Source organism: Protopterus annectens, chromosome 8.part0 (assembly GCF_019279795.1).
Source record: "Protopterus annectens isolate FY-2018-M chromosome 8.part0, PAN1.0, whole genome shotgun sequence".
In the NCBI taxonomy this organism is placed as follows: Eukaryota; Metazoa; Chordata; order Ceratodontiformes; family Protopteridae; genus Protopterus; species Protopterus annectens.
In genome coordinates, this window is record NC_056741.1 from 803,884,467 (window position 1) to 803,898,728 (window position 14,262).

At 44.5% G+C, this 14,262-nt stretch overlaps 1 protein-coding gene across 1 annotated transcript in view; it reads right to left on the reverse strand.

The window, feature by feature from the left end:
• The window catches only part of FAM50A (family with sequence similarity 50 member A), a 575,383-nt gene that overhangs the window by 35,266 nt on the left and 525,855 nt on the right, over positions 1-14,262 (reverse strand). The window contains exon 11 of the mRNA XM_044080267.1: positions 3,719-3,789. Within this exon, the coding sequence (XP_043936202.1) occupies positions 3,719-3,789 (71 nt within the window). The remainder of the gene's footprint in view (positions 1-3,718; positions 3,790-14,262) is intronic.

Consider the following 14,262-nt stretch of genomic DNA (forward strand, 5'->3'; position numbering starts at 1 on the left):
TGTAAGTCTTCTGCTAGCTTGTTTTTGTTGTCCGCTTGTATCAGGCAGTCGTCCAGGTAGGGGTAGATTTGGATTCCCTGAAGCCTGCAATGAGCAATTACTGATGCCAGGCATTTCGTGAACACTCTGGGCGCAGTAGATAAGCCAAAGGGCAATGCTGAGAATTGATAATGCTCTGATCCTGCAAGAAATCTGAGGTATCTTCTGCAATTTGGTCGTATGGGGACGTGCAGGTATGCCTCCTTGAGATCTAGAGTTACCAGCCAAGACTCCTTGCCCAGCATGGGAAGAAGCTGCTGTAGAGTCAGCATTTTGAATTTTGGAACAATGAGGAATGTGTTTAAAGCGGACAGGTCGAGAATAGGTCTCCATTTGCTTTCTTTTCTTGGTACCAGGAAGAGTATGGAGTAAAATCCCTTTCCTTGCTCCATAGATGGTACCTTTTCCACAGCTCTCATCTTTAATAATTGGGATATTTGTTTTAGAGCTTCTGCCTTTTGATTTGGAGGTAGGTTTGGCATTCCTCTCTTCCTGGTAGAGTATGGAAGTGAAACCTGTAGCCTTGGTCTATTGTCTGTAAAATCCACTTGTCTCTTGTGATGTAATGCCAGTTTATTGAAAATAAGGCTAGCTTCCCGCCTAAAGGTGCTTCTAGTTGCTCCCTGGTAGGCGGTGCCAGAGCCAAGTCACTGTGATTGTCCTGTAGTTGTGGTGGTGGCTGTGTCCGTGGCTGTACTTTGCTGGTTGTTACTCTGCCACTGGCGTCCCCTGTAGGCACCCCTGGATTGGTTTCTGCCTCTTGAACGCCTATTCCTGACCCTCTGAGCTCTGGATGAGTCTGGAAAGGACCAATTATTGGAGGGCCAATTCCTGCTAAACCTTGGCGGTTGGACCTGTAAGAAATCTTTTACTGTTTGGACAGATTTTGCCTTCTCTTCCATCTTCTTCAGCACCTGTTGTGCAGGAGAGCCAAACAAATTGATCTTATCCATAGGTGCATCTAATAGTTTGGACTTGACATGGTCTGGTAAGGCCTGCTCTTTTAACCATGCATGCCTTCTGATAACTGTGCCAGTCATGGCTGATCTAAAGGAAGCCTCCAGTGCATCATAGCCGCATTTTAAGGAATGGTTACTGACTTGCTGAATGTTATGTACCATTTCCTGAACAGATTTTTTGTCTAATGATTCATCAGAGGACAGTTTTTTGGTTAACTGGTCTAGCATAAACTCTTGATACTGGATCATGTGGAATTGACAGTTCAAGGCCCTAGCTGAAAGAGTAGCAGAAGTGTAAACTTTTTTACCCCATCTCTCTAAGGATCTGGATTCCCTTTCTGAGGGGAGGGGGTTCTTAGCAGAAGTAGCTGCTACAGCCTTAGGTCCTTGGGAGATAGTCTCGGGATCTGCAAAAGGAGCCTTATACAAATGGTAATGTGTGTCCGGGACCCTGTAGTATCTATCAGGCTTAGCAGGGGCCGGAGGTAGAGAATCAGGAGCAGTACAAGCATCATTAAATGCATCATCTACAACAGAAAGAACTGGAGGTATGGCTAAAGGCCTATGTTGTGGTAAATGCAGAAAGGTTCTAAGCCTTTTTCTGGAGTCTGAAAAATCCTGGCCCTGCCACTGAAATTGTTCCCTCATAGCATGCAAGGTTTCCCCAAAGGAAAATTCCTCAGGCGGAGAGGCAGAAGGGATGGACTCTTCAGCATCAGAATCTTCATAAGGGGAGAAAGGAGCCTCTGGAGGGTCCGAATCATCTGAATCATCAGAGGAATCATCTGTAGAAAGTGGCTGAGGGGGCTCTGCTCTAGGCCTCTTCTCTGGAGGAGGCTGAGAGGCCCTGTCTGGTTGAGGTTGGGATCCCCGGATTAAAGAAATGAGATCCTCTGCTAAACTAAGCATTTGAGAACTAGAGCTGGGCCTGTGAGAGGGGGTCTTAGCAGGCACAGTCTTAGTAGCTTTAGCTGCTTTAGCCCTGGCAAAGGCCATAATGGACATGGCTGCAGGTGGCCTAGCAGCTCCAAGTGCAGGGGTTGAAATATCCAAGGGAATAGTGTCAGATAATTCCTGAGAAACTGCAACAGCAGGTGGGTTTTCTGAAGCCGATTCCACCAGGCTGGAAGAGGCCTCGGTAGAAGGTAAGTTTTCGGCTGAAGGAAGAACCGCTTGCTCGGTTTCAGCCGAAACCGAGACACTCGCGGTTGGCTTAACCGCGGTTTCAGCCGAAGCCGCGGACCGCGAGTGTCGGTCCTTTTCCTTGCACTTTTTAGAAATTTGCGTAGTCGGAGGATCCGACGGCATAATATAAGCAAAATCGGAGCCAAAAAACTCCTCAGCAAATTCAGACCGACGTCTAAGCGTCCACCGGTTAAAAGAAGCACAGGCTAGACAAGCTGCTACGTCGTGGTCTGGGCCTAAACAGGGTAAGCAATAAGAGTGGAAATCTTTATGAGGTATTTGTTTCCCACAAGTTAAACAGTTATTCACTTTTTCTGACATCGGCTGAGGCAAGAAAAAGTCCCCAACGGGGTACTTAGCTTTTTAGAAGTCTTCGAAGTAGTATTCAGTAGTAGTAATCTCTAGTTCTGACCGACCGGCACTTGTGAACAGCTTCTGCTTCGGGCGCCACGCGGCAAGAAAGACTGAGGAAAATGGCGTCGGCTGATGCCTTTATACCCGAATAACTGCAGCTATGACGTCGGGTGAAGTGCGACACCAGCCGAGGCCAGACCCAGACTTTGGAATCCGGCCGACCGAGGGGCTGCCTGACGACAGGACAACCCATTTGTAAGGACTGCAGATGCATCCTTGAAGGACATCTGCAGTTAACTATAGACTTAGTTGTTAATTCACAACTACGCCCTGACATGTAGGCCCAGGGGGCACTTAACTAACAAAAAACTACACTTTCCTAATACAAAGCTAAGATGGGAAAAAGGGGTAAACAGTAAATAACAATAAATAAAAATTAGTTATTTGTAAAAAAGAATTTAACTTGCGTAAATCCTTTTTTTCTCCAAAAAGGAATTGAGCTCTGGAAACGCACGAGATCTGTGCCATGGCAAACTAGATCTGAGGTATTCCAGGCAGTGCATCATGGGATAAGGGGCTAGATCTCAAGCTTTTGGTAAACCTCGAGCTTGCTAAGGGCCGTGTCGGAGCTGAGGGATCGGCTCCGAACCAATCAGTGATGAATGAAAGGCGAGATTGAACAACTTCACATTAAATATTTTTTATTATTTTTTTTAACTTAAGACGAGTTTAAGTTCTCTACTTCTACTACTTTTGTCTGATCTGATTAATATACAGTGATTCTAGAGATATATGGACTGAAAATCTTCCGCACAGAAAAGTTTCTTGCACTGAAATACATGAACATCTGATACACATCTTCCTATTTGCCAATGACACGGTACACTCAGGTTTGCTTACAATATGGCTTTACATGTGCCTTCTCTCATTTGCTGTATACCAGTGCAGTAGAATGCAGCCTTAGCTACATCTCACCTGCAGAGAAAGGATAAATACTTTCTTCAAAACAAAAGCACACACTCGCTTGTGCTTGCACACATGTACATGCATACACACAAAAGTACACGCACTATACATAAATATGTATATATCCACCAATTTAAACTATACAGCATTTTTTAAGATGGATTCTCCCCTCTCAAAATATGAGGCGCACGTGCACACACAAACATGTATTTTACCTCATCCTTTTCCACTGTGGCGTCACTCAATAATCTCACATCTTCATGGACATCAAAATTAAAAAGTGGGCCTGTGAATAAAGGAAGCAAAAATTACACAACTGTTGCAGCAAAACCAAGTATGCGCTACAGACATTCAAGGATTGGTCAGGTTATTATGCAGCTACTTTTTGGCTGCAGTCTCTGCCCCAAAACACTTATAGACTATAAATAACATAAAACAAGTTTCAAGTACTTGCCTTAACAGAATAGGTTTGCTACGTAAAGAACATTCAAAGACCAAAAACCATATTCCTCATTTTCAAGATGGCACAATAGAAAACTATCTACTGAATACTTAGATTAAGTGTGTCATTTACACACTAACAATTCAACAGTTCTTAATGAAGAATGCATTAAGTTAGGTCTACACTTATAGGCATAATGACTACAGTTCCATAAACAGAATTATTACAAGACACACCATACAGAGTTACTGCGGTCTGAAGTGAGAATATGGGCATTGGATCAGGTCACTGTTTGTGAAGCCCATAAATGTACTATACAAAAAGAACATGCACAAAGACCTGTGGGATGATGCTATTAAATTATTTGGCAGCATAGAGCAAGGAAAAAAAGCCAAAATAGCACATCTAACTACTCTGCTTTAAGCTTTAGCGTATATTTGAAGCAGCTTTAAATTAGCTACAACCTAAAATAATACAGTTCTCTGAGCACTGTAAATACTATTAATGTAAAGTTATATAGTTAACTTGCTTAAATATCTAAATCTTTGTTTACCGTATTTACGTTTCTACTAGTGTTCCGCATTTATTTATAATGTCTGTTACTATAACTGGCATCTGTATTGCATTCTGAAAGCACCTCTTCAGCTGAACCTATAACTGGTCCACATGGATCAGTGCTTTAAGACAAAAACTAAAAGCAAACCGTGTACTTCTGCACAAAAAAGCCAGCTGAGAAAGTATCACAAGTAAGCTGTGCACTCATACAGGTTTGTAGAACAGAAGCAGTGGTCCAAATTCTTAGAAAAAGGTTACTTCAAATAAAACAATTTGGACAAAAGTCAATTAAGCTGGGAAAAAAAAACAGCTGATGACTAAAACTTTAAAGGAAGTTTTACACACTAGGGTAGGCAGTCACAGATACCATTCTGGAGTAGTGAAGGATCACTGACATCACAGTTGTATCTTTTTCAGTTTTAACAAATTTGTTTGCCTTTTAACATAGAGCAGATTTGACTGTAATTAAAGATTTATATACTCATCTATTTAAAGGTCCCAAGAAAGCTGATCTGGGCAATGGTTCAAGTGAAAGAATCATTGGTAGAATTAGTGCAAGCAATGTACAAGGACCCAATGAACTGAGTAGGAAAATACAGCTGTGTACACTTACCATAAATGTAGATGTTTGAGTGTATTCACTGTTGCAGTCATTACATTTGGGTTATTTGCTTGCAGTAGCCCTCAGTCGGCCTGATTAACAGTCTTGGGTCCTCCGTCAGTTGCTGTCTCTTCTTCCGTGACGTCAGGTCATCAGGAGTATAAAACATGCAGCCGACGTCATTACATCAGTTTTTCTTGCCCCAGACGTCAGGTGCCCCTCTAATGGGAAGCAATTAAATCTATAAATATACAAGGTTATACCTCAAACAAAAATGCAAATACACCAAAAAGCTTTTAAGCATTGAAAAGGAGAGAAGAGTTACAGCCAAACGAAGTCAGGGTGCTGGAGGGAGGGTAAAGTACAGTTTTGTACCTACCATAAATGTAGATGTCCGATAGGTATGCATCTGCAGTCATAACATATGGGTTGTCCTGCCTCAGGCAGCCCTTCCGTCGGCCGGATTCCAAAGTCTGGGTCTGGCCTCGGCTGATGTTGCACTTTCCCCGACGTCAGAGCTTCTGTGGTATACAGGCATCAGCCGACGCCATTTTCCTCAGTGTTTCTTGCCCCAGATGCCAGGTGCCCTCTAGGAAGGCTAAATTTGGATAAATGTTGAAAATTCCAAACAGTAGCAAACAATATATATATATATATATATATATATATATATATATATATATACATATATACATACAAACAAATACACCATAATAGATTCCCCCAGCTAGCTGAAGAAGGGGTAAGCACCCTAGGAGTACCACAGAGGGGAAGGAGGGTGGGTAATCCTGACTGCAGATGCATACCTATCGGACATCTACATTTATGGTAGGTACAAAACTGTACTATGTCCTTCAAGGATGCATCTGCAGTCATAACATATGGGTAGAATACCATAGCCAAACTGGGGGAGGAGGTACTAAGATAAGGATGGTGTAGTTAAGATCCCTGTAAAACTGCAGTTGCAAAACCTGCTCGGGATCTGGAGTATAAAGGTAGATTGTAATGCTTGGCAAATATATGCACGGAGCTCCAAGTAGCAGCTTCTAAAATGTCCTTGGTAGCCACCCCTCGTAGGAAAGCTGTAGTGGTGGCTGTGGCTCTTGTGGAGTGAGGCCTGATATTTTCAGGAGCTGTCTTTCCATGAAAAGAGTAGCAAAAACGAATGCAATTTCCTATCCATTTTGAAATTGTCTGTTTGGAAATTGCTTTTCCTTGCACTCCAGTTGCATATGCTACAAAAAGTTGGTCAGTTTTTCTGCTGGTTTTAGTTCTGTCCAGATAGTAGCGTAGTTGTCTGTGTACATCCAAGGTGTGCAATAGTTTTCCCCCCCTGTTCTGTGGGTTAGGGAAGAACGTAGGCAAATGAAAAGCTTGGTTCAAGGATACCCTGGATACCACCTTTGGCATGAAAGTAGGATTGGTTCTCAGAGACACTCTATCCTGGTGAAAAATAAGGAAAGGCTGCACTGCCATTAGTGCCTGTAACTCGGATACTCTTCTTGCTGAAGTGATTGCCAGAAGGAAAGCAGTTTTCCAAGATAAGAACTGTAAGTCTGCTGATGCTGCTGGTTCAAAAGGGGGTAATGTTAATTTTTCCAGCACAAAATTGAGATCCCATGTAGGCAGAGGGGTTCTCCTTGGAGGTTTTACATTTTTGATCCCTCTTAAAAATTGTCTGAGGAGAGGGTGAGAGAAGATAGGTGGATCCATGTTGTACTCTGCTGAAATTGCTGAAGCATGAATCTTAATGGAAGAATAGGACAGGCCATTGTGGAACAGTTCTGCTAAATATTCTAGGATGTGTGCTAGGTTTGCCAGTGTGATATTTGTACCCTTTGATGCGCTCCAAATGAGGAATCTCTTCCATTTAGCTGAGTATGTCTTCCTTGTGGAGGGTCTGCGAGCCTCCAGGATAATGTCCTTGACCCTCTGAGATAAAACAGTTTTGTTTTGTTTTAAGCAATTTTCCAGGCAGTTAGTAGCAGTGTTTTCAAGTTTGGATGCAGGGTCTTGAAGTTGTTCTGCGTTAGAAGAAGAGGCCATAGGGGTAGAGGCCATGAGTTCGCCAGAGACATGCTTCCCAGTAGCGGGTACCAGTGCTGCCTTGGCCAGTCTGGAGCTATTAGTATCACCTTTGGCTGTTCCTCCCTGATCTTCAGTAGAACTTTGTACATCAATGGGAGAGGTGGAAAAGCATACACTGTTAGGGCATTCCAGCTGAAAGAGAGCCCTCCAGGCTTGTGGGTGGTATACTCTTGAGCAGAATTTCTTCAGTTGGTGGTTGAGTGGGGAGTCGAACAAGTCTATCTCTGGCATTCCCCATTTGCTTGTTATGATTTTGAAGATGTCTGGATGCAGCATCCGTGGTAGTTCTGCTTAGGCTGTCTGCTAATGAATTCTCTTTTCCTGGCACGAATTTGGCCTGCAGCTGGATGTTGAGATTCAGGCCTAGGTTCCACAGATCCATTGCCATCCGGCATAGAGGGTAGGAATGCGTGCCTCCCTGTTTGTTTATGTACCACATGACTGTGGTGTTGTCTGTCCTTATCAGCAGATGTCCTTGCTGGAGGAATGATTTGAATGTCTCGATTGCATGTTTTACTGCCAGCATCTCCTTTAGGTTTATGTGCAAGTTCAGCTGGTCCTGAGACCATAGGCCTTGGATACACTTGTCCTCCATGTGTGCTCCCCATCCTAGGTCTGAGGCGTCCGTGGTGATGGTCTGCCTTGGTTGTGGTTTGTTGAAAGGCAACCCTCTGTTGGACTGACAGGCCTGAGCTCACCACAGGAATTCCTTTTTCAGGCATGGAATGATTGGTATCATGGTTTCTAGACTGTGCCTGTGTTGAGACCATACATTCCGTAGGTACCATTGTAATTTTCTCATATGTAGCCTGGCATGCGGGATCAAGATTATGCAGGATGCCATGTAACTCAGGGCCTGCAGGACTTTCCTTGCAGTGAGCTGAGTTTGTCTTGTCAAAGCCATGAAGTAGACTGGGAGTTGCTTTTGTTTTTCTTCTGTGAGAAAAGCCATCTGAGTCATCGTGTCCAGATCCGCACCCAAAAATGTTATCCTTTGGGATGGCACTAGTCTTGACTTCTGGATGTTGACTGTGTATCCCAAGGCCTGTAACACATGCATGACATAGGCCAAATCCTTTATTAGTTTTGTCTTGTTGTCCGCTTGTATTAGGCAGTCGTCCAGGTATGGATAGATTTGAATTCCCTGAAGCCTGCAATGTGCAATTACTGATGCCAGGCATTTTGTGAATACTCTGGGCGCAGTAGATAAGCCAAAGGGCAATGCTGAGAATTGATAATGCTCTGATCCTGCAAGAAATCTGAGGTGTCTTCTGCAATCTGGTCATATAGGGACGTGCAGGTATGCCTCCTTGAGATCTAGAGTCACCAGCCAAGACTCCTTGCCCAACATGGGAAGAAGTTGCTGTAGGGTCAGCATCTTGAATTTTGGCACAATGAGATATGTGTTTAGTGCAGACAAGTCGAGAATAGGCCTCCATTGGTTTTCTTTTCTTGGTACAAGGAATAGTCTGGAATAAAATCCTTAGCCGTGTTCCATAGATGGTACCCTTTCTATAGCTTTCATCTGAAGTAAATTGTGGATTTGTCTTAAAGCCTCTGGCTTCTGGTTTGGTGGAAGGTTTGGCATTCCGCTCCTTCTTGGAAAAGTGTGGAAGTGAAACCTGTATCCTTTGTCTATGGTTTGCAATGTCCATTTGTCTTTTGTAATGCAATACCAGTTTTTCAAGAATAAAGACAGCTTTCCCAAGGGTGCTTCCAGTTGTTCCCTGGTAGGCGGAATCAGAGTCAAGTCATCGTGTCTGTCCTGTGGAAGTGGTTGTAGTTGCAGCTGTGGCACTACTCCTCTGGTTGGCAGGCTGCCACTGACGACCCCTGTAGGCACCCTTTGATTGACCTCTGCCTCTTGGGCCTATTCCTGCCCCTCTGTGCTCTGGAGGTGTCTGGAAAGGACCAATTCTTTGAAGGCCAGTTTCTGCTGAACCTCGGAGGTTGAACCTGCAGAAAATCCTTTACTGTTTGCACAGATTTTGCTTTTTCTTCCAGTTTCTTTAGAATCTCCTGTGCAGGGGAGCCAAATAAACTTTGTTTCTCCATTGGAGCATCTAGGAGTTTAGCCTTGACATGGTCTGGCAAGGATTGCTCTTTTAGCCAGGCATGTCTTCGAATTACTGCCCCAGTCATAGCTGATCTAAATGAAGCCTCCAGTGCATCATAGCCACATTAAGAAATGATTACTGACCAGCTGAGAGATGTGTACCAAATCCTGAAGGGACTTTTGGTCTAAAGGTTCAGTAGAAGAAAGCTTTTTATTCAGCTGATCTAACAAATATTCCTGGTACTGTATCATGTGGAATTGACAGTTTAATGCCCTGGCAGAAAGAGTAGCAGATGTATAAACCTTTTTCCCCATCTCTCTAATGCTCTTGACTCTCTTTCAGAGGGTAGGGGTTTTTTGGCAGTGGCAGCTGCAACACCTTTTGGGCCCTGAGATATAGTTTCTGGGTCTGCAGCATGGGCTTTATACAAATGGAAGTGAGAATCCGGGACCCTGTAATATCTGTCAGGTTTGGCAGGGGCCGGGGGAAGAGAGTCAGGGGCAGAACTGACATCATTATATGCATCATCAACTACAGTTATCACAGGTGGTATGGCTAAAGGCCTATGCTAAGTGTAAAAAGGTTCTTAATCTTTTTCTAGAATCAGAGAAATATTGACCCTGCCATTGAAAGTGTTCCCTCATTGAATGCAAAGTTTCCCCAAAGGAAAATTCTTCAGTAGGGGAGGCAATAGGAATAGAGTCTTCTGCATCTGAATCCTCATAAGGAGAATATGGCCCTTCCTGATGGTCTGATAAATCAGATCCATCCGAGGAGTAATCTGAGGAGAGAGGTTCAGGGGGTTCAGTCCTAGGCCTTTTGTCAGGAGGAGGGTGGGAGGCCCTGTCTGGGTGAGGTTGGGAACCCCTAATCATGGATATAAGGTCCTCAGCAAGGCTGAGAATCTGAGAACTTGAGGAAGGTCTCTGAGAAGTAGTTTTTGCAGGTAAGGCTTTTGAAATTTTAGCTGCTTTAGCTCTGGAGAAGGCCTTAATAGACATAGAAGCAGGGGGCCTAGCTGCCCCACGTGCAGGAGTAGAAATGTCCAATGGAATGGTGTCGGACAATTCTTGTGCGCTTGCTTCTTCGGTAGGGATTTCTGTAGCCGATGCAGCCGGGGCCTCTCTGGCCTCGGTTGTCGGAGGTATGTTTTCGGCAGAAGTAAGAACCGAGGACTCGGTTTCAGCCGAAACCGAGACACTTGCGGTAGGCCTAACCGTGGTTTCATCTGAAAGTGTCGGTCCTTTCCCTTGCGTTTTTTGGCTAAATGTGTAGTCAGAGTCTCCGACGACATTTTATATGCAAAAGCGGATCCAAAAAAACTCTTCTGCAAACTCCGACCGACGTCTAAGAGTCCGTCGGTTGAAGGAGGCACAGGCTAAACAAGCTGATACGTCGTGGTCTGGGCCTAAGCAAGGAAGGCAGTAAGAGTGGAAATCCTTATGAGGTATTTGTTTCCCACAGGTTAAACAATTATTTACTTTGTCTGACATCGGCTGAGGCAAGAAAGAGTCCCCAACAGGGTACTTAGCTTTTTTTAGAAGTCTTCGGTAGCTGAAATCTCTGGATCTGACCGACCGGCACTTGCGAACAGCTTCTGCTTCGGGCACCGCGCAGCAAGAAAGACTGGGGAAAATGGCGTTGGCTGATGCCTTTATACCCTAGAAGCTTTGACGTCGGGGAAAGTGCAACATCAGCCGAGGCCAGACCCAGACTTTGGAATCCAGCCGACCGAAGGGCTGCCTGAGGCAGGACAACCCATATGTTATGACTGCAGATGCATCCTTGAAGGACATCCAGGACTGCAATAGTGAATACGCACGAACATCTACATTTATGGTAAGTGTACACAACTGTACTATGTTCTTCGTGTTTCACTGTTGCAGTCATTACATTTGGGTAGATTCCCAAAGCTATGGATGGGAGGAGGAATTTAGATAGTATTAGGACCAGCTATAAGGCCCTGCACAACTGCAGTGGCAAAGCCAGCTCTGGATTTAGAGAAAGTTGGCAAATGGTAATGCTTGGTGAAAATATGTACAGAACTCCAGGTAGCAGCTTCTAGGATGTTCCTGGTAGGTATGCCTCTGAGAAAGGCTGTACAGGTAAGATGCAGTCCTGGCTGAGTGGGATCCGATCCCCTGTGGGATAGGTTTTCCATGGTGCTTATAGCAGAAATGAATGCAATGGCCTATCCATTTGGAGATGGTTCGCTTTGAAATAGCCTTCCCCTCTGTCCCTGCAGCAAATGCCACCAGCAGTTGTTCAGATTTCCTTTGAGGTTTAGACCTGTCCAAGTAGAATCTAAGCTGTCTGTGCATATCTAAGGAGTGCAGTATTCATTCCCCTTTGTTCTGTGGATTAGAAAAGAAGGTAGGCAAATGAATGGACTGATTTAAAGGCCACACTGGATACCCACTTTTGGCATGAAAGAGGGATTGGTCCTGAAGGACACCCTGTCCGCATGAAAGATGATGAAAGGCTCCACTGCCATAAGGGCCTGTAATTCAGATACCCTTCTTGCAGAAGTGATGGCTAAAAGGGAAGCTGTTTTCCAAGAAAGAAATTTTAAATCTGCAGAAGCAGCTGACTCGAAACAAGAAGGGTGAGCTTCTCCAATACAAAGTTAAGGTCCCAGGCTGGAGTTGGAGCTCTCCTGGGTGGTCTTAAATTTATGGCCCCTCTGAGGAACTGCTTGAGTAGTGGAAGAGAGAAGAGGGGAGGTTCTGTGTTATAATGAGCTGAAATGGCTGAGGCGTGAATTTTTATTGAGGAAAAAGACAGGCCCTTGTGAAGCATCTCAGTTAAGTATTGTAAAATCTGAGGTAAATTGGGCACTGCTGTGCTCATCCCTTGAGATGAGTTCCAGGCACAGAATCTTTTCCATTTTTCAGCATAAGATGTTCTAGTATTAGGCCTCCTTGCCTCTAAAATGACATCCATCACTGGTTTACTGAGGGATGGTAAAGGAGAGCTTAGGTAATTAGCCAGGATACTAAGTTCAGTGTTTGAAGCTGAGGGTGCAGAATCTGGTTCTCCTGCTGAGACAACAGGGTAGGAGTCTGAGGCAGGTGCCATGGGGCCAACAGTGACACACTGCGCAGGAGGGGGTACACCAGTGTTGGCGTTGTCAGGCGTGTGCAATCAAAATCATCCTTGGTTTGTCTTGCTTGATCTTTAGTAGTACTTTGGAGAGCAGAGGCAGAGGAGAAAAGGCATAAACTGATATTTTTTTTCCAGCTGAAGGACAGAGCATCCACTTTCCAAGCTTGTCTGTGGGGGGTCCTTGCACAAATTTTCTCCAAATGATAGTTCTGGGGGGAGGCAACCAGGTCTATACCTGGGCTCCCCCATTTGCTTGTCAACTTGTTGAAAATCCTTGGTTCCAGTTTCCACTCGTGTGGCTCCATGAGGGTTCTGATTAGTCCATCTGCCAGTGTATTTAGTTTTCCTGGCAGGAATTGCACTTGTAGATGTACTTGGTAGCTCAAGGCTGTGTTCCACAATGCCATGGCTAGTCTGCAGAGGGGGTAAGAATGTGTACCCTCCTGCTTGTTTATGTACCACATAACAGTGGTGTTGTCCATCTTTACCATTAATTGTCCTGGAAGAATGTGGTCCTTGAAGGCTGTCAGAGCATTCTGTACAGCAAACATTTCTTTATGATTGATGTGAAGTTGCATTTGAATTGGGTTCCATTTGCCCTGAATGCACTTCCCTGCCAGGTGTGCCTCCCATGCATAATCTGATGCATCTGTTAAGGTTTGGGCGGCAGGGGGTAGTGTGAATGGTAGTCCCTTGTTTTGGTGGCAGTTCTCTACCCACCAAAGGAACTCTAGGCGTAGACACGAAATGACAGGAATCATTGCTTCTAGATCCTGAGAATGTTGACACCATAGGCGTTTTAGATACCATTGTGTTTCCTCATATGCAGTCTTGCATAAGGAATTAGAAGAATGCAGGAAGCCATGAAACCCAAGGCTTGAAGTACTTGCCTTGCAGATAGCAGGGCTTTTGTTACCACTTGTTTGAAGTAGGTTGTCAAGTGAATTTGTTTCTATGGCATAAGGAAAGCCATCTGGGAAGTTGTATTCAAGCTTGCTCCCAGGAATAAAATTTGTTGACAGGGTACCAGGTGTGATTTCTTTTCGTTTATGGTGTACCCCAGACAAGTTAGCACCCTCTGTACAAAAGCCAGATGATTCAAAAGTATGTCCTGGTTTTCTGCCTGAATTAGACAATCGTCCAGGTATTGGTCTATTTGAATATTTATTTGCCTGCAAAATGCAATGACTGGAGCTAGGCACTTTGTGAATACCCTGGGCGCAGTAGATAAGCCAAAGGCAGTGCAGGGAACTGATAGTGCGTGTAGCCTGCTTTGAAGCATAGGTATCTTCTACAAGATTCCATGATTGGGATGTGCAGGTATGCTTCCTTTAAATATAGTGTTGCCAACTAGGCATCTTTGCTTAGCATAGGAAGCAACTTGTGAAGAGTCAGCATCTTGAATTTTGGAATCACCAAAAAGGTGTTTAGAGTAGGCAGGGCCAGGATAGGATGCCATGAATTGTCTTTTCTGGGTACCAGGAAAAATCTCGAGTAGAAACCTTGTCCCTTTTTCTCTTCTGGTACCAACTGAATAGCCCCTATGCTTAAGAGAGAAAGTACTTGCTTTTGGGCCTCTGCCCACTGCTTTGGAGGTAGATCAGGCCAACCACTTGGAGTTGGTGATGTGTGGAAGTGAAATCTGTATCCTTGGGACACTATATTTAAAACCCATTTGTCCTGGGTAATGAGTCCCCAGTTCTTTGCATGAAGTGAAATCTTTCCCCCCAAAGGGGCAGTCAGTTGAGAAGTGCTTGGAAGTTTTAAAAAAAGTCATTGAGAAAGTTTACCATAGGGAGGAGTTTTATTACTCCCAAATTTGGAAGTGGAGGCCCCCCACTGCTTAGTCCTGTGCGTCCCCTGGGACTGAAGCCTGGGTGCTCTGCTGGATCTGGGTTTGGACTGAGAAGG